The sequence below is a fragment of the Macaca mulatta genome, chromosome 15, assembly GCF_049350105.2.
Source record: "Macaca mulatta isolate MMU2019108-1 chromosome 15, T2T-MMU8v2.0, whole genome shotgun sequence".
Taxonomy (NCBI): Eukaryota; Metazoa; Chordata; class Mammalia; order Primates; family Cercopithecidae; genus Macaca; species Macaca mulatta.
The window spans coordinates 22436832-22456622 of record NC_133420.1 but is presented as its reverse complement, the minus strand read 5'-3'; the positions used below and the strand labels follow the sequence as shown (position 1 = coordinate 22456622).

Below are 19791 nucleotides of genomic sequence, written 5' to 3'. Positions count from 1 at the left end.
TGGCCTCAAGCGATCTTCCTGCCTCAGCATTCCGGCGTGCTAGGATTATAGATGTCAGCCACCATGCCTGGTCGATAATTGTTTAATTTTAAGTGTAGTTTATAAGTTAACATCCATGACATTGTTCAATTAATTTAGTTAAATAAAGTTTTAATCAGTCTTACTTTGATTAAGCTATACATTCAACCTATGAAAATTCAAGGATATTTGAGTAAAATTTCCCTTCCCCCTCTCATCTCTAGTCTTCATTCCCCGCCCCCAACAAAAGATTTTTTTTGAGACTGAGTTTCCCTCTTGTCACAGAGGTTTGCTGTTGTCACCCAGACCAGAGTGCAATGGCGTGATCTCGGCTCACTGTTAACTCTGCCTCCCAGGTTCAAGCAATTCTCCTGCCTCAGCCTCCTAGTAGCTGGAATTATAGGTGTGAGCCACCATGCCTGGCCCCCGAAAGATTCTTGATGTTATCAGGTTGTGTATCCTTCTAGAGGTCAATATGTTTACAAGCAAATTCCTACGTACACTATATACTTCCAACCACTCCTTCCCCTTTCAGAAATAGTAGCACAATGTATATACTGTTCTGTGTTGTGTTATGTTTGTCTCCAACATCTTATTGTTATTTTCTTTTTTTTTGAGACAGGGTCTCACTTTGTCACCCAGTGACGCCATCTCAGCTCACTGCAGTCTTGACCTCCCTGGCGCAAGCAATCCTCCCACCTCAGCTTCCCAAGTAGCTGGGACTACAGGTGCGCGCCACCACACCTGGCTAATTTTGGTATTTTTTGTAGAGACAAGGTTTTGCCCTGTTGCCCAAGTGGTTTCGAACTTCTGAGCTCAAGCAGCCCACCCACCTTGGCTGCCCAAAGTGCTGGGATTGCAGGCATACACCACCACACCCAGCCCCAAGATTTTAGACTATATCATTATAAAAAGAATTTAATGTTTTAGGTTGGGTGCAGTGGCTCATGCTTGTAGTCCTAGTGCTGGGCACACTTTGGGAAGCTGAGGTGGGTGGATCGCTTGAGCTCACAAGTTTGAGACCAGTCTGGGCAACATGGTGAAACCCCATCTCTACAAAAAAATACAAAAATTAGGCCAGGCGGGGTGGCTCACACTTGTATTTCTAGCATTTTGGGAGGCTGAGGCGGGTGGATCACCTGAGGTCAGGAGTTCCAGACCAGCCCGTGCAACATGGCAAAACCCCATCTCTACTAAAAATACAAAAGTTAGCCGGGCATGGTCATGGCGCCTATAATCCCAGCTACTCTGGAAGCTGAGGCAGGAAAATTACAGTGGGGGAGGAGGTGCGCAGAGGTTGCAGTGAGCCAAGATGGCGCTATTTCACTCCAGCCTGGGCAAAAGAGTGAAACTTCATCTCCAAAAAAAAAAAAAATTATTTAACATCTTAAAAAAATGTGATTTTTAAGATGTTAAAATGTTTTCATGCTTGTCCACTTTAATCAGAAATTTCTTTCCAGTATTTTAAAGGGAAATGTTTCACTGTTGTTTCCCTGTTTTAACAGAGCTGTGTTGCCGCGTTCCTTGATGTTGTGATTGGGGGCCGTGCAGTGGAGACCCCTCCATTGTCTTCCGTTAATCTTCTGGAAGGATTGAGCAGAACTGTGGTTTATATAACCTATAGTCAGCTTATTACTCTGGTAATGGCTTCATTGTTTAATAGAATTTTCTCAAAAGTCTTTTAGCTAAGCGTGAGCAGAGACATACATGAGTACATTGTGTGGGAAATACATATTATATTTGAAAAAGTGATTTCACTAGCTAATGTTCTTTGCTTTTGCCAGGTGAATTTTATGAAGAGTGTGATGTCTGGAGATCAACTGAGAGAAGATAGAATGGCTCTTGACAATTTATTGGCAAACCTACCCCCAGCCAAGCCAGGAAAAAGCAGCAGTTTAGAAATGACTCCCTACAATACGCCTCAGCTGTCTCCGGCAACCACTCCAGCAAATAAAAAGAATCGATTACCTATAGGTAAAGAGAATTTCTCATATCGGAGCTTTCTCTTAAGTTTAATATTTCGTTAGCCTTTGTTATTGCTCAGTGTTTTGGAATATATGTTTAAGTACTTGGGAAAGTCTTTCTCTTCATGTTTACTGATGGTATTTCAATTTTTAGAAATTGTATCAGATTAGTTAAGGTTTATCAGTAGGCTTTAGCTTTGTCTACCTACTTTTCTGTCCACAGTATACTTTGTTCAAATTTTATTGTCTTTTCTTGAAAACATTTTGGAAATGTTATAAGTAGTCATTTTTAAAACTATGTAGCCCTCAGTAGTTTTAAAGAGGGTGGCACGTGCCTTGTGGTCCCAGCTACTTGGGAGGCTGAGATGGGGAGATTGCTTGAGCCTGGGGGGTTGAGGCTGCAGTGAACCATGATCATGCCATTGCACTTCAGCCTCGGTGACAGAGTGAGACCCTATCTCAAAAAAAAAAAAAATTAGGTAGCCCCCTCATTTCTACAAAGTTCTAAATAATGTAATAAACAATATTATTTTAGAAGTTTCCATCAATAAAGTGGAAAATAATAGTATTTTTCTATTATTATTTTCATTAATAATCACTGTTTTATCAACTGAGCTAAGATATCTTAATGTTATAAAATAAAGCAAAAGTTTCATTTTATTTTTTCAAGTTTGCTTATTTAAGAATTCTGTTTGATTAAGACTTATTTGCTTGGTTAATATTTGTTATCTATCTGTCTACAAAAAAATTAATTGAGCATGTACCGTGTTCCATACTCTGGGTAGGTACTTTATAAATGTTGTTTCATTTAATCCCCACAAAAGTCCTGTGAGAGTGGATGTGTCTTGCACATGAGACATTGTGATAGACACTGGATACAAAGACCATTAGGACCTGCCCTTACTGTCAAGTTGGCTATTGATAGTTTAGTTAGGGAAAACAAGAAGAGACTAGTACCCTTCAGCGTACTGTGCATTCTGGGGAGATAAGTATGAGGGTTATGGGGACACCTAACTTAGCCAAAATGGTGATGGTATCAGGAGAAGATCTTGGAGCAGGTAAAGCCTGTTTGCGCTTTGTGATGAATGGAAGTTAGGCAAAGTAAACAAGATGGGGAAAAAGTGTTTAAGCCAGGGGAACAGGATTATTTTAGTGCCTGCCTAATTATAATGAGGAACTCAGCAACACTTAGTGAACATAGTTCTTTTTAATTTATGCATTTTGAAGAGAGGGACTTTGCTTTTAAATTTCTGTGAGCTAATTCATTAAGAACTGCCAGTTTCTTAAAATTAATCTACCTTATATTTAACATCACGTGGAATTGTATCAACAGGAGTGTGGCATCATACTCTTCAAGTCTTTGTCTTATTGTATCACCCCAATATGTCAGTTTTCAAAATAAAAAATAGAAAAAGGGATTTTGCACTTAATGGTTTTTTTTTTTTTTTTTTTTTTTTTTTTTTTTTTTTTTTGAGACAGAGTCTCGCTCTGCCGCCCAGGCTGGAGTGCAGTGGCGTGATCTTGGCTCACTGCAAGCTCCGCCTCCCGGGTTCACGCCATTCTCCTGCCTCAGCCTCCCGAGTAGCTGGGACTACAGGTGCCCGCCACCTCGCCCGGCTAGTTTTTTTGTATTTTTTAGTAGAGACGGGGTTTCACCGTGTTAGCCAGGATGGTCTCGATCTCCTGACCTCGTGATCCGCCCGTCTCGGCCTCCCAAAGTGCTGGGATTACAGGCTTGAGCCACCGCGCCCGGCCTTTTTTTTTTTTTTTTAAATGGAGTCTCATTCTTGTTGCCCAGGCTGGAGTGCAGTGGCACAATCTCGGCTCACTGCAACCTCTACCTCCTGGGTTCAAGCAATTCTTCTGCCTCAGCCTCCCTAGTGGCTGGGATTATAGATGCCCGCCACCATACCTGGCTAATTTTTATATTTTTAGTAGAGATGGGGTTTTGCCATGTTGGCCAGGCTCGTCTTGAACTCCTAACCTCAGGTGATCCACCCGCCTCGGCCTCCCAAAGTGCTGGGATTACAGGTGTGAGCCACCATGCCCGGGCATTTAATGGTTTTTTTATGGGCTGTTTGCACTCTGTTCACATGATGAAGTAAATGATTTTTAGTAAATCAGAGATTTTTTTTCCCCATTGTTCACTGCTATACATTAGGTTTTTCATTTCCCATTTTCTAAAAGTGTCATTAAATATGAGTCTGATGGAAAGTGAATTTCAAATGTATGCCCAGTATTATTTTGTATAGTCTTGTTATCTGGCTATTGCATTTATTTCGTATCTTAAAAAATTTGTCCATTGTTCAGAGGGTTGATTTTCTTTCTATTTAATGCTTTCGCAACCCAGGACAACAGTTAGCAGCCATCACTGCCTGGGATTCCTCAGCTACCAATATTACCGCTCATATTACACTAGTAACCCCGTTTGGTGGGTAATAGGCTGTTCTTATCTTCTTTTATAATTTTATTTAAGAAATAGTTTATAAAAGTATGCTCCATGTGCATGTTGCTTTTACTTTATGTAAATTGCTACATAAAATTTGATTGCTTGCATTTTTATAAATTATAGTTGCAGAGTTTGTTACGATTCATAGATCTGTTTATGAACTTGAATTTCAATTTGCAATTCAATAGAAGATAGGGTAAGCAAATAAAGGTGTGAGTAGGCCTGTTTTAGACTTGGAAATTGATGTGTGCTCTGTGATTAATGAACATTAATCAGCATTGTAAAGAAAGATGATTATTTATATTTCTGCTTCTGTCTTCAAGTAGGTCAGCTTTCATACAATGTGAAGTGACTTTTGCTGCTGCTATAGTTGTTTTTGCTTTATGTCTCTATTTTTCATTATTTTGTACCAAAACATAATTTCTATTTAGTATTCTGGTTGTACTGAATTTTATTGCCCTCTGAAAGAAAATAGAAACTTTTATTTTTTTCTTGATTTTTTTTTTTTTTTTTTTTTTTTTTTGAGACAGAGTCTAGCTCTTGTTGCCCAGGCTGGAGTATAGTAGCACAATCTCGGCTTACCACAACCTCTGCCTCCCAGGTTCAAGCCATTCTCCTGCCTCAGCCTCCTGAGTAGATGGGATCACAGGCGTGTGCCACCACGCCCAAGCTAATTTTGTATTTTTAGTAGAGATGGGGTTTCTCCATGTTGGTCAGGCTGGACTTGAACTCCCGGCCTCAGGTGATCTACCTGCCTCAGCCTCCCAAAGTATTGAGATTATAGACATGAGCCACTGCGCCCAGCCTTCTTTTTTTTTTTTTTTTTTTTGAGATGGAGTTTCACTCTTATTGTGCAGGCCAGAGTGCAACGATGTGATCTAGGCTCACTGCAACCTCCACCTCCCGAGTTCAAGTGATTCTCCTGCCTCAGCCTCCCAAGTAGTTGGGACTACTTACAGGTGCCCGCCACCATGCTCAGCTAACTTTTTGTATTTTTAGTAGAGATGGGGTTTCACCATGTTGGCCAGGCTGGTCTCGAACTCCTGACCTCAGGTGACCCACCTGCCTCAGCCTCCCAGAGTGCTAGGATTACAGGCGTGCTCATACCCAGCAGTTATTTTAGAAAAATGTATTTTTTGTTTGCTTATATGCAGGGGAAAGAAACAAAAATAATTGAAGCCTTTATTAATTTATACTGTTTCCAAAGCAGAAAGGACCTTTTATCCAAACATAAAGAAATTTTCTCTCTTGTATCTTTGAAAAGACATTAATACATTTCAGGGGGGAAAAGTACATTTAAAAACTGATTCTGGGCTGGACACGGTGGCTCATGCCTATAATCCCAGCACTTGGGGAAGCCGAGGTGGTGGATCACCTGAGATCAGGAGTTTGAGACCAGCCTGACCAACATGGCAAAACCCCATCTTCTACCAAAAGTACAAAATTCACTGAGTGTAGTGGTGGCTGCCTGTAATCCCAGCTACTCAGGAGGCTGAGGCAGGAGAATTGCTTGAACCCAGCAGGTGGTGATTGCAGTGAGCCGAGATTGCACCACTGCACTCTAGCTTGGGCAACAAGAGTGAAACTCTGTCTCAAAAAAACAAACACTGATTCTGGTTTTGTTAACAGTTGCCTAACTAAAGTATCTTATTTATGTGGCTATTAGATTTTCATATGAAATTTTCTTTTTTCTTTTCTTTTCTTTTTCTTTTTTTTTTTTTTTTTGAGATGGAGTCTCGCTCTGACGCCCAGGCCGGAGTGCAGTGGTGCAGACTTGGCTCACTGCAATGTCCGCCTGCCTGGTTCAACCGATTCTCCTGTCTCAGCCCCCCGAGTAGCTGGGATTACAGGTGCACGTCACCGTGCCTGGCTAATTTTTTGTATTTTAGTAGAGACGGAGTTTTACCGTGTTGCCCTGGCCGGTCTCAAACTCCTGAACTCAGGCAATCCACCCGCCTCAGCCTCCCAAAGTGCTAGGATTACAGGTGTAATCCCTCATATGAAATTTTCTGATGCTTGTAAGTTCAGTTACCAGTATGGGAGACCTGTAGCAGTTATATCGTTTTATAGGAAAATTAGTTAAGGCATCTTAAAAAGATAAGAAATGAGGTAATGCTTTTTTTGTCACTCCAAGTCTTAAATTGATTGGGGCATGTTTGCTGTTCTGCAGATGTGATCATATGTATGGCACTTACTGTAACATGGACTTGGATCACTGTTCTTGATTATCAGTTTTGAAGGAGAATCTTTATTAGTAGAGTAACTGGGAGGATTTAGTTTTTTGTTTTGTTTTGTTTTTTCTTATTTATATTTTTACCACTCTTGTGCATGTGCAAATGTTCTGCACTAATAGAAAATATATTTTCGTTTTTAGCATACCATTTTCTTCATTTGTCTATTTCTCTAAATTATTGTATTTGAAATTTTTTATTAGCAACTCGGAGCAGAAGCCGCACCAATATGCTAATGGACCTACATATGGACCATGAAGGATCATCTCAAGAAACCATCCAGGAGGTGCAACCAGAAGAGGTGTTGGTCATTTCCTTAGGGACAGGTCCCCAGCTTACTCCAGGGATGATGTCAGAAAATGAGGTATGAAGGTACTTGGTCAGTTGCTTCTGTAAATCAGTATTCATGTCTTAGTCCATACAGGCTGCTGTAGCAAAACACCAGAGGTTGGGTGGCTTATAAACAACAGAAATTTATTTCTCATATTTGTAGAGGCCAGGAAGTCTTATAGTCAAGGCAGATTCAGTGTCTCATGAGGATCTGTTTACTGGTTCATAGATAATGTATTCTTGCTGTGTCTTTGGGCTTATTTTATTTTATTTTTTGAGATGGAGTGTTGCTCTTGTTGCCCAGGCTAGAGTGCAATAGCACGATCTCGGCTCACTGCAACCTCCGCATCCCAGGTTCAAGCGATTCTCCTGCCTCAGCCTCCTGAGTAGCTGGGATTACAGGCATGTGCCACCATGCCCAGCTAATTTTATATTTTTAGTAGAAGTGGGGTTTCTACATGTTGGTCAGGCAGGTCTCAAACTCCCGAACTGAGGTGATCCACCTGCCTTTGCCTTCCAAAGTGCTGAGATTACAGGTGTGAGCCACCGCACCTGGCTGGTTGGGCCTATTTTATAAGGGCACTTATTCCATTTGTGAGGGCCCTGCCTTCATGACCTAATCACCTGCCTAAAGGCCCCATCTCCAAATACCATCACCTTGGGGGTTAGAATTTCAACATACAGATTTTGGGGGAGCACAGACATTCAGATCTGAGAAGTGAATTTTTTTTTCTTTTTTTTTTTTTTTTGAGACGGAGTCTCTCTGTGTCGCCCAGGCTGGAGTGCAGTGGCCTGATCTCGATTCATTGCAAGCTCCGCCTCCCGGGTTCACTCTTCCAGGCAGTAGCGGAAAACCCCATCTTTACTAAAAATAAAAATTAGCTGGGCGTGGTGGTGCATGCCTGTAATCACAGTTACTTGGGAGGCTGAGACAGGAGAATCGCTTGAACCCGGGAGGTGGAGGTTTCAGTGAGCCGAGATTGCCCCATTGCACTCCAGCCTGGGCAACAAGAGTGAAACTCTGTCTCAAAAATAAAAAAAACAAAAAACAAAAAAAAACAGAAAAAAGAAGCAAAAAGAAAAGAAGAAATCTTGACTCCCTAAAGTAGCAGCTTCTTTTTTTTTTTTTGAGACGGAGTCTCACTCTGTCATCCAGGCTGGAGTGCAGTGGCACGATCTTGGCTCACTGCAAGCTCTGCCTCCCGGGTTTACGTCATTCTCCTGCCTCAGCCTCCTGAGTAGCTGGGACTACAGGCGCCCGCCACCTCGCCCGGCTAGTTTTTTGTATTTATTTTTTTTTTTTTGAGACGGAGTCTCGCTCTGTCGCCCAGGCTGGAGTGCAGTGGCCGGATCTCCGCTCACTGCAAGCTCCGCCTCCCGGGTTTACGCCATTCTCCCGCCTCAGCCTCCCGAGTAGCTGGGACTACAGGCGCCCGCCACCTCGCCCGGCTAGTTTTTTGTACTTCTTTTTAGTAGAGACGGGGTTTCACCGTGTTAGCCAGGATGGTCTCGATCTCCTGACCTCGTGATCCGCCCGTCTCGGCCTCCCAAAGTGCTGGGATTACAGGCGTGAGCCACCGCGCCCGGCCTTTTTTTGTATTTTTTTAGTAGAGACGGGGTTTCACTGTGTTAGCCAGGATGGTCTCGATCTCCTGGCCTCGTGATCCGCCCGTCTCGGCCTCCCAAAGTGCTGGGATTACAGGCTTGAGCCGCCGCGCCCGGCCGCCTGGCTAATTTTTTGTATTGTTAGTAGAGACGGGGTTTCACTGTGTTAGCCAGGATAGTCTCGATCTCCTGACCTTGTGATCCGCCCGTCTTGGCCTCCCAAAGTGCTGGAATTACAGGCGTGAGCCACCACGCCCTGCCAGTAGCAGCTTCTTATATTCAACAATGATTGCTTGTTATTCAAGAAAATGGTCTAGGAAGAAGGGGCCAGTTTTAGTGATTGATAAAGTGATGGTGGTTGGTAAAGTATGTTTGGGACTATGACATTCCCCGTAGGGAAGACCAACAATCTCCAAAACTCCGTCCCTCCATACACACACATAAGCTGTCAAAAACTGTCAGAATCAACTTATTTGGAACCCTGGAATCTAATAAAAAAACTTTTAACAACAAAGGAATGCTTAGTGAAGGAAAAAACTGCTGAATTTTGTTAAGAGAGCTCTGTGATCCTACCCTGTTACCATCTTCAGCCCCCAGCCCAGTGGCTGCTTTGAAGACAGCTTATATTACTGTGCATTGTGCTGGTACTTGAGGGAGGAATGTGGACCTTATTCTGAACTCAGGGTTGTGTATTTTGATCTGTCTGGTAGATCCTGAAAGATCATCTCTAGGGCTTGGCTTTGTTTTGCCTGCCTCTGATCTTTCCCAGTGCTGAGGCAGCTACACAGGTGGCATTTGTCAAAAGTATTGAAAAGCAGATATATTAGTTGCTTCTGCTTGCATTAACAGATAGCAATCAGGGCAAGCCACATACAGATCCAAATGCTTATGAAGGAAGAAGCTTGGGAAGGAGACACTAGGGGGCACGAAGGGTTTGAAAAGCTCCCACACGTTCTGGGGAATCTAGAAGGTTGTACACATGCCCAGGGCTGGTCATGTGCTCAGGAAAGACCTTAGAAGACCCAGGCTCTCACTGCTGGCTAACCTTCAGGCTGAACCCAAGCAGGAAGTGAAGGCTAAGGTACAGTTGCAAACTGCCTGGCTAAGTGTTGAAGTGCCCCAACACAGAGCCAAATTTCAAAGACTTGGAAATGTTTTGTTTTGTTTTATTTGTTTTATTCCAGGTGTTAAATCTGCCAGATCATGTGCTCACCACTAAGTTAACAGAACAGATACTTCAGAGGCCACACATGACAGAAAATTTAGAGAGGTCATTAAATAAACAGTCACTACAACAAGCAGCAACAACCAAGGGGTGTAATCTGATTTCCAGAACTGTCACTTTATAACATTTATTTTTTTTTATTTTTATTTTTTAATTATACTTTAAGTTCTGGGATACATGTGCAGAACATGCAGGTTTGTTACATAGGTATACACGTGCCATGGTGGTTTGCTACACCCATCAACCCGTCGTCTACATTAGGTATTCTCCTAATGATATGCCTTCCCTAACCCTCCACCCCCGCTACAGGCTCCAGTATATGATGTTCCCCTCCCTGTGTCCATGTGTTCTCATTGTTCAACTCCCACTTATGAGGGAGAACGTACAGTGTTTGGTTTTCTGTTCCTGCATTAGTTTGCTGAGAATGATGGTTTCCAGCTTCATCAATGTCCCTGCAAAGGACATGAACCAATCCTTTTTTATGGCTGCATAGTATTCCATGGTGTATATGTGCCACATTTTCATTATCCAGTCTATCATTGATGGGCATTTGGGTTGGTTCCAAGTCTTTGCTATTGTGAATAGTGCTGCAGTAAACGTGTGTGTGCATGTGTCTTTTTTTGTTTTTGTTTTTGTTTTGAGACGGAGTCTCGCTCTATCACCCAGGCTGGAGTGCAGTGGCGCAATCTCGGCTCACTGCAAGCTCCACCTCCCGGGTTCACGCCATTCTCCTGCCTCAGCCTCCCGAGTAGCTGGGACTACAGGCGCCCGCCACCTCGCCCGGCTAGTTTTTTGTATTTTTTAGTAGAGACAGGGTTTCACCGTGTTAGCCAGGATGGTCTCGATCTCCTGACCTCGTGATCCACCCGTCTCGGCCTCCCAAAGTGCTGGGATTACAGGCTTGAGCTACCGCGCCCGGCCTGCATGTGTCTTTATAGGAGAATGATTTATAATCCTTTGGGTATATATCCAGTAATGGGATTGCTGGGTCAAATGGTATTTCTGGTTCTAGTTCCTTGAGGAATTGCCGCACTGTCTTCCACAATAGTTGAACTAATTTACACTCCCACCAACAGTGTAAAAGTGTTCTCCACATTCTCTCCAGCATCTGTTGTTTCCTGACTTTTTAATGCTCACTTTATAATATTTACAATGTCTGCTTTTCTGCAAAACTTATGAAGCATATAAAGAAACAAAACATATGGCCCTTTCACAGGAAAAAAGTTAATAGAAAATGTCCTTGAAGGCCGGGCGCGGTGGCTCAAGCCTGTAATCCCAGCACTTTGGGAGGCCGAGACGGGCGGATCACTAGGTCAGGAGATCGAGACCATCCTGGCGAACACGGTGAAACCCCGTCTCTACTAAAAGATACAAAAAACTAGCCGGGCGAGGCGGCGGTAGTCCCAGCTACTCGGGAGGCTGAGGCAGGAGAATGGCGTAAACCCGGGGGGGCGGAGCTTGCAGTGAGCTGAGATCCGGCCACTGCACTCCAGCCTGGGCGACAGAGCCAGACTCCGTCTCAAAAAAAAAAGAAAATGTCCTTGATAGGCTGGGCACAGTGGCTCATGGCCGTAATCCCAGCACTTCAGGAGGCGAAACTGGGCGGATCACGTGGTCAGGAGTTTGAGACCAGCCTGACCAACATGGTGAAACCCTGTCTCGACTAAAAATACAAAAATTAGACAGGCGTGGTGGCGTGCACCTGTAATATCAGCTACTCAGGAGGCTAGGGCAGGAGAATCACTTGAACCTGGGAGGCGGAGGTTTCAGTGAGCCAAGATTGCACCACGGCTCTCTAGCTTGGGCAATAGAGTGAAACTCCATCTGGAAAAAAAAAAAGGAAAAAGAAAATGTCTTTGATGGCCAGATGGTGGCTCACTCCTGTAATCCCAGCACTTTGGGAGGCTGAGATGAGCGGATCACCTGAAGTTGGGAGTTTGAGACCAGTCTGACCATCATGGAGAAACCCTATCTCTACTAAAAATACAAAATTAGCTGGGCCTGGTGGCTCATGCCTGTAATCCCAGTACTCGGGAGGCTGAGGCAGGAGAATCACTTGTACCTGGGTTGCGGAGGTTGTGGTGAGCTGAGATCGCGCCATTGTACTCCAGCCTGGGCAACAAGAGTGAAACTCTGTCTCAAAAAACAAAAAAAGAAAGAAAGAAAGAAAATGGCCTTGATGAAGCACAGACATTGGGCTTACTCAAGACTTTAAATCAATTTTAAAAAATATACTCAAAGAGCTGTGGAAACCACGGACAAAGAACTAAAGAAAACCAAGAGAACAAGGTCTCACCAAATAGAAGATATCAATAAAGAGGTAGAAATTACAGAAGGAACCATATAGAAATTCTGGAGTTGAAAAGTATAATAACTGGATTGAAAAATACACTAGAGGGGTTCAACAGCAAATTTGTACAGGCAGATATATCAGTGAACTTGAAGATGGATCAGTTGAGATTATCTAGTCTGAGGAGCATCAAGATTACAAAAGACAAAGACGTTATATGTTGATAAATGGTCATTAAGAAGATACACCCAGCACTTTGGGAGGCCGCTCTCACTGCAACCTCCACCTCATCTGTTCAAGTGATTCTCCTGCCTCAGGTTCCCTAGTAGCAGGGACCACAGGCATGCACCACTATGCCCAGCTAATTTTTGTATTTTTAGTAGAGACAGAGTTTCACTATATGTTGGCCGGGTTGGTCTCAAACTCCTGACCTCAGGTGATCTGCCCACCTCAGCCTCCCAAAGTGCTGGGATTAGAGGTGTGAGCCACTGTGCCCAGCTAAAGTTTTTTTAGCACTCAGATTCTGTGGTTTTAGTTTAGTCTAGAGTTTGCAGATGCTCTGATTTAGAAGCATGAAATTTGATTTTTGTATTTTATACTCCAGTGTGACTGACTTTGTACGGTGGCTTTCTGTATGGCATCTCAAAATTGCTTGCCTTTGGATATGATTTGGAAAAATATCTTCATTATCCCTTTTCTGTTAGTTCACATGAATCTTCAGGCCTTGAGATGATTTTTCTCCTGATGTTTTAGTTTCACATTACTCACTATGGTGAATAGTCTAAATTCTTAATCTTAAAAATAAAAAATTTAAAATATTTATGTTGGCCAGTTATGGTGGCTCATGCCTGTAATCCCAGTGCTTTGGGAGGCTGAGGTGAAAGGATTGCTTGAAACCAGGAGTTTGAGACCAGCCTGGGCAACATAGTAAGACCTTGTCTCTACAAAAATAAAAAAATTGCCAGGGATGGTGGCTCACACCTGTAATCCTAGTGCTTTGGGAAGCTGAGGCAGAAGGATCCTTGACTCCAGGACTTCGAGACCAGCTTGGGCAACATGGCGAGACCCTGTCTTAATAGTAAATAGGCCAGGCGCAGTGGCTGGTATTTACTGGGAGGTCGAAGCGGGTGGATCATTTGAGGTCAGGAGTTTGAGACCAGCCTGGCCAATATGGTGAAACCCCATCTTTACTAAAAATACAAAAATTACCCGGGTGTGGTGGCACACGCCTGTAATCCTAGCTACTTGGGAGGCTGAGACAGGAGAATCGCTTGAACCTGGGAGGCGGAAGTGGCAGTGAGTCAAGATCGTGCCATTGCACTCTAGCCTGGGTGACAGAGTGAGACTGTGTCTTAAAAATATAATAATAATAATAATAATGAGAAGAAGAAGAAGTAAAAATAAAAAAAATTAGCTGGGTTTGGTGGTGTGTACCTGCAGTCCCAGCTACTCAGGAGGCCAAAGCAGGAGGATTGCTTGTGCCTAGGAGTTCAAGACTGTGGTGAGCCATGATTGCACCACTGCACTCCAGCCTGGGCGACAGAATGAGCTCCATCTTTAAAAAAAGTTTTAATAAATAAAATTTTATGTGTATTTACTTTTTTTTTTGAGATGGAGTCTCCCTTTGTCGCCCAGGCTGGAACGCAGTGGCACGATCTCGGCTCATTGCAACCTCCACCTCCCGGGTTCAAGTGATTCTCCTCCCTCAGCCTCCTGAGTAGCTGGGATTATAGGCGTACACCACCACGCCTGGCTAATTTTTGTATTTTTAGTAGAGATGGGATTTCGCCATGTTGCCCAGGCTGGTTTTGAACTCCTGACCTCAGGTGATCTGCTGGCCTTGACCTCCCAGAGTGCTGGGGTTACAGGCATGAGCCGCCACCACTCCCAGCCAAAAAACCCTATATTTAAAGGCATCATGTGTAAATGTATAAAACCATTTCAAAACCTTTAATTTACTCAGAGCCAAAACAGCAACCAAGAGTGTGTTTTTTTTTTCTGTTTAAAAATCATTTTATCTTTTAGCTGACAAAAATTGAATCTATTTATGGTATACATGTTTTGATATACATTGTGGAATGGCTAAATCAAGCTAAATAACATGTATTGCCTCACATATTTTTCATTTTTGTGGTAAGTATTTTTCTTTGTAAGTGAGGGTACTATTCTTTCTTCATATTTCAGCAACAGCCGAGGGAGCCAAGACCTCTGAGTTTAAGTCCCAGGTGTGCCTAAAACATGCTATGTGACTTTCAACAAAGCACTCAATTCTTCATTAAGGTGGAGATACACATACAAAGCTGAGTTGTGAGGCTTGTAGGGAGTAGTGAGATGTAATTGTGTTATTTGGAAGTCATCTGGCAAATAGAAAGCGTTATAAAAAGGCCATCAGTCTAAGCTGGAGATGTCTGTGAAGTCATACTTCGGTTTCTGGTATGGACTTTTGTGGCCCTGTATGTATGTTGTGATCAAGTGGACGTTCAAACTAGATGGATTAAATTTTGATGCCTACAAAATAACATGATTACATGTTTTCTTCTAGTTGAATTTATTTACTTTTGTTTATTTACTTTAAATTTTATTTAAATTTTGCAGATTTAGTATGTTTTAAATTTTTGTTTATTTTATTTTTATTTTTATTTTTTGAGATGGAGTCTTGCTCTATCTCAAGGAGGGCAGTGGCGCAATCTCGGCTCACTGCAAACCCCACCTCCCGGGTTCATGCCATTCTTCTGCCTCAGCCTCCCGAGTAGCTGGGACTACAGGCGGTCACCACCATGCCCGTATAATTTTTTTTGTATTTTTAGTAGAGATGGGGTTTCACCATGTCAGCCAGCATGGTCTTGATCTCCTGACCTCGTGATCTGCCCACCTTGGCCTCCCAAAGTGCTGAGATTATAGGCGTGAACCACTGTGCCTGGCCTTGTTTATTTACTTTATTTAAATTTTGCAGATTTAATGTGTGACATGACAACTATTTTATGTGCATCTTTTTACTTAATCCTCAGCAATTACATGGCATACATACTATCACCATTTTATAGATGAAGAAACTGAGGCTTAGAGAATTAAATAACTTTTCTATTCAAGGTTACATAGTTGACACATGACAGAATTAGAAGTACCAAAGACCTCTGATTTGTATAATTCTCACCACTACTCATCTGGTAGTCTGGTTGCCTGTTCAATCTGTGATACTCGTAGGGTAATGGAAAGGCATAGCTTCAGCTACTTTAATTAATATACTTTTATTCCACAGGTATAAAAGCTTGACAGACCTTCTGAATGGGCTTGTAGTTAAAAATTGATAATTTAAGATTAAGGAGTTAAATATGCATTTGCTGTGGTTTGTTTCCTTGTCAGTAATCTTTCCGCTGATAAACCAAAATTAACATTTTATTTTTTAGGTTCTAAACATGCATCTTTCGGATGGAGGACAAGGCGATGTCCCTGTTGATGAAAACAAACTCCATGGTAAACCTGATAAAACCTTGCGCTTTTCCCTCTGCAGTGATAATCTGGAAGGAATATCTGAAGGTGAAGGGTTATTTCATTCAAGGAGTTGTGTGATTCAAGTAATAGTTTGTTTTGTATTTTTTAAAGGAGCTTATAAATTATAATTACACCATCTGTGCCTCTCACTGAGGAGACTAATGAAGATTTCCTCTAATGAATTTGAACAGTTGGCTGTAAAGATTGTTTCCTGAATAAAATTAAGATTGCAAGATGCCTTTGGTCATATAAAATGGAGAAGATATAAGTCTTTATTCAGACTTAAATAGAAATAACAGCAAGTTTTGTTTCTGCGGTATTAATATATACCAAAGCTTATAGAGCTCCTTTAGAAGGATATCATGCATGTCTAAATGGGAAAAAATGGACTTACCAGTATTTCAAGGTGTTGTGTATACTCTTAAATGTTCTGTATTCCTTTACTCACACTCACACGTACCTTTCTGAAGCAGGATACAATGGAAATAGGTATTAAAAAGAAAATTCAAAGCCAAGATTGTGAAATGAGATTATGTCAGGCCAGGCGTGGTGGCTCACACCTGTAGTCCCAGCACTTTGGGAGGCTGAGACGGGCGGATCACAAGGTCAGGAGTTCGAGACCATCCTGGCCAACACGGTGAAACCCCGTCTCTACTAACAATACAAAAAATTAGCTGGGCGTGGTGGCGGGCGCCTGTAGTCCTAGCTACTCAGGAGGCTGAGGCAGGAGAATGGCGTGAACCCAGGAGGTGGAGCTTGCAGTGAGCCGAGATTGCGCCATTGCACTTCAGCCTGGACGAAAGAGTGAGACTCCATCTCAAAAAAGAAAAAAAAGAACATGTCATTTCACCTACTAGGACCAATTTTTTTTTTTTGAAAGAGAAACCTAAAATATAATAACTTCACGTTTTAATCTAACTTTTCCAAAAAGTCACATATGTATATTCATTCTAGAAAACAGAGAAATAGAATCACCTATAATCTCATAATTTTGTTAATAGCAGTTGATGTTTTAGATTATTCACAACAAAATTAGGTTTATCCTGTTTTGTAATCTTTTATAATTTAATAATATGGCATTAACAATTTCCCTAGTAATTTAACATTCTTAAATTACATGGTTTTTATGGCTGTTTTCCTTAACTCACATGGGCATATCATAATTTTTTCAACTTTCTTCTGTGATTAAATCTATAGATTGCTTCCACTTTTCGGACATCATAACTTCTGGGCTGGGCTGTAATCCCAGCACTTTGGGAGGCCAAGGCAGGTGGATTCACTGAGCTCACAAGTTCGAGACCAGCCTGGGCAACACGGTGAAACCCCGTCTCTATTAAAATACAAAAAATTAGCGGGGCGTGGCAGTGTGTACCTGTAGTCTCAGCTAGTCGGGAGGCTGAGGCAGGAGAACTGCTTGAACCTGGGAGGCGGAGGTTGCAGTGAGCCAAGATGGTGCCACTGCATTCCAGCTTGGACAATAGAGCGAGACTCTACCTAAAAAAGAAAAAAGAAAAAAAAAGCTCTGTAACAAGGCCGGGCTCAGTGGCTCACGCCTGTAATCTCAGCACTTTGGGAGGCCGAGGCGGGCAGATCACAAGGTCAGGAGATTGAGACCATCCTGGCTAACACGGTGAAACCCTGTCTCTACTAAAAATACAAAAAATTAGCCGGGTGTGGTGGCAGGTGCCTGTAGTCCCAGCTACTCGGGAGGCTGAGGCAGGAGAATGGCGGAGCTTGCAGTGAGCCGAAATCGCGCCACTGCACTCCAGCCTGGGCGGCAGAGCGAGACTCCATCTCAATTAAAAAAAAAAGAAAAAAGCTCTGTAACAAGCAACTTTAGATTAACTGTTATTACTATTTTTTGAGATAGAGTCTCACTTTTGTTGCCCAGGCTGGAGTGCAATGGTGCGATCTCAGCTCACTGCAAACTTTGCCTCCCGGGTTCAAGCAATTCCCCTGCCTCAGCCTCCTGAGTAGCTGAGATTACAGGCATGTGCTGCCAGGCCGGCTAATTTTTATATTTTTTGTTTTGTTTTGTTTTTTGAGACGCAGTCTTGCTCTGTCGCCCAGGCTGGAGTGCGGTGGCATGATTTCGGCCCACGGCAAGCTCCACCTCCCGGGTTGACACCATTCTCCTGCCTCAGCCTCCTGAGTAGCTGGGACTACAGGCGCCCGCCACCATGCCCAGCTAATTTTTTATATTTTTAGTAGAAACTGGGTTTCACCATGTTAGTCAGGATGGTCTCAATCTCCCGACCTTGTGATCCGCCTGCCTCCGCCTCCCAAAGTGCTGAGATTACAGGCATGAGGCATCACGCCCAGCAGATTAATTTGTTATTAGCACCTTAGGATAAATTCCTAGAAGCAGAATATCTATCTCAAAGGGCATGTGTTTTTTTAAGGTATAAAGGCAGTATTAAAAACGCTTTAATCAGTTGTTCGTCTTTTATCAAGGCATGAAAAATGATGTGGTGGCTCATGACTGTTTTAAAAAGATTGCTCATGCTATAAATATTTCTCTAGGTCCTTCAAATCGCTCCAATTCAGTGTCCTCCCTAGACCTGGAAGGAGAGTCTGTGTCAGAACTTGGAGCAGGACCTTCTGGCAGTAATGGAGTTGAAGCTCTACAGCTGTTAGAACATGAGCAAGGTAAAGTGAACTGGAACACAGTTGCCTAAGTAGCAAAGAATTTACCTGATTGCAAGATGAGCAGTGTGTTTTCATTAAGTTGGCTTGGTTCAGTAAGAGATTATATAATCACTATTAAACTTTCATTTCTTCTTCATTCCTTCAGTTCTTCAAAATATATTTAGTTGGTAAGTGGATTGTTTAGGCTTAATAAATTAATATAAATTACTTGAAATTCAGTAATATTTGATATTTTAATTCTGTAATATTTTAGGAATACAATGTAAAGACTCAAGGCTCAAGAAACTTAGAACAGGGAAAAAGTAGTACACAATTGATTTAAAGTATCATGAATGTATTTTGGCAGTTCTGAGTGAGAGATACATATGGTTGAAAGTATAGGGAAAGCTGCCAGGCACGGTGGCTCATGCCTGTAATCCCAGCACTTTGGGAGGCCGAGGTGGGTGGATCACCTGAGATTGGGAGTTCAAGACCAGCCTGACCAACATGGAGAAACCCCATCTCTACTAAAAATACAAAATTAGCCGGAGTGGTGGTGCATGCCTGTAATCCCAGCTACTCAGGAGACTGAGGCAGGAGAATCACTTGAACCTGGGAGGCAGAGGTTGCGGTGAGCCAAGATGATGCCATTGCACTCCAGCCTAGGCAAAAAGAGCGAAACTGTCTCAAAAAAAAAAAAAAGAAAGAAAGTATAGGGAAAGCTTATTGGAAGAAAAATATTAGCCTTAAGGGCTGGCTGGCATTGCCTTGGCAGGAGTTGGAGATAGGTCATTCTAGGTGAAGGACAAGTATAAGCAAGTCAAAGAGGTGGGAAGCCATAGTACTTATTCAGGTATCAGTTAGGGAAATAGAGTGAGGTAAGGATTAAAGAGTAGGTGGATCCCTGTTGTCGAAAGAAGGATGTCAGTATTTTAGTGGTAAGCTGGAAGCCACTGAAGGCTTTTGGTTCAGTGAGGATGAGGAAGTGAGGTGCCTTAGGAAGATGAAGTTGAAAGAGTTTTTTGGATTTGTTCATTTAAGATGATACCCTTGGCCAGGTACAGTGGCTCATACCTGTAATCCCAGTGCTTTGGGAGGCTGGGCAGGCAGATCACTTGAGGTCAGGAATTTGAGACTGGCCTGGCCAACATAGTGAAACCTCATCTCTACTAAAAATACAAAAATTAGCCGGGCGAGGTGGCGAGCACCTGTAATCCCACCTACTCAGAAGGCTGAGGCACGAGAATGGCGTGTACCCGGGAGGCAGGGGTTGCAGTGAGCTGAGTTCGCACCACTGCTCTCCAGCCTGGGCGACAGAGCGAGAGTCTGACTGAAAAAAAAAAAAAGATGGGGCCGGGCGCGGTGGCTCACGCCTGTAATCCCAGCACTTTGGGAGGCCAGGACGGGCGGATCATGAGGTCAGGAGATCGAGACCATCCTGGCTAACACAGTGAAACCCCGTCTCTACTAAAAATACAAAAAATTAGCTGGGCGTGTTGATGGGCGCCTGTAGTCCCAGCTACTCGGGAGGCTGAGGCAGGAGAATGGCATGAACCTGG

At 42.9% G+C, this 19791-nt stretch overlaps 1 protein-coding gene across 41 annotated transcripts in view; it reads left to right on the top strand.

Moving 5' to 3' along the window:
- Positions 1 to 19791, top strand: part of GAPVD1 (GTPase activating protein and VPS9 domains 1) — a 111167-nt gene that overhangs the window by 51371 nt on the left and 40005 nt on the right. For 22 of the 41 annotated variants that reach the window (XR_013405569.1, XR_013405571.1, XR_013405574.1 and 19 more), the window contains 5 exons: positions 1524 to 1658; positions 1803 to 1992; positions 6866 to 7026; positions 15520 to 15649; positions 18128 to 18253. Coding sequence is in view for 30 of the 41 variants with exons in the window: in XM_077968004.1 (XP_077824130.1) it covers positions 1524 to 1658; positions 1803 to 1992; positions 6866 to 7026; positions 15520 to 15649; positions 18128 to 18253 (742 nt within the window). In the remaining 11 variants the exon portion in view is untranslated. The remainder of the gene's footprint in view (positions 1 to 1523; positions 1659 to 1802; positions 1993 to 6865; positions 7027 to 15519; positions 15650 to 18127; positions 18254 to 19791) is intronic. The other 19 variants (XR_013405576.1, XR_013405575.1, XR_013405577.1 and 16 more) reach the window with 1 other exon arrangement.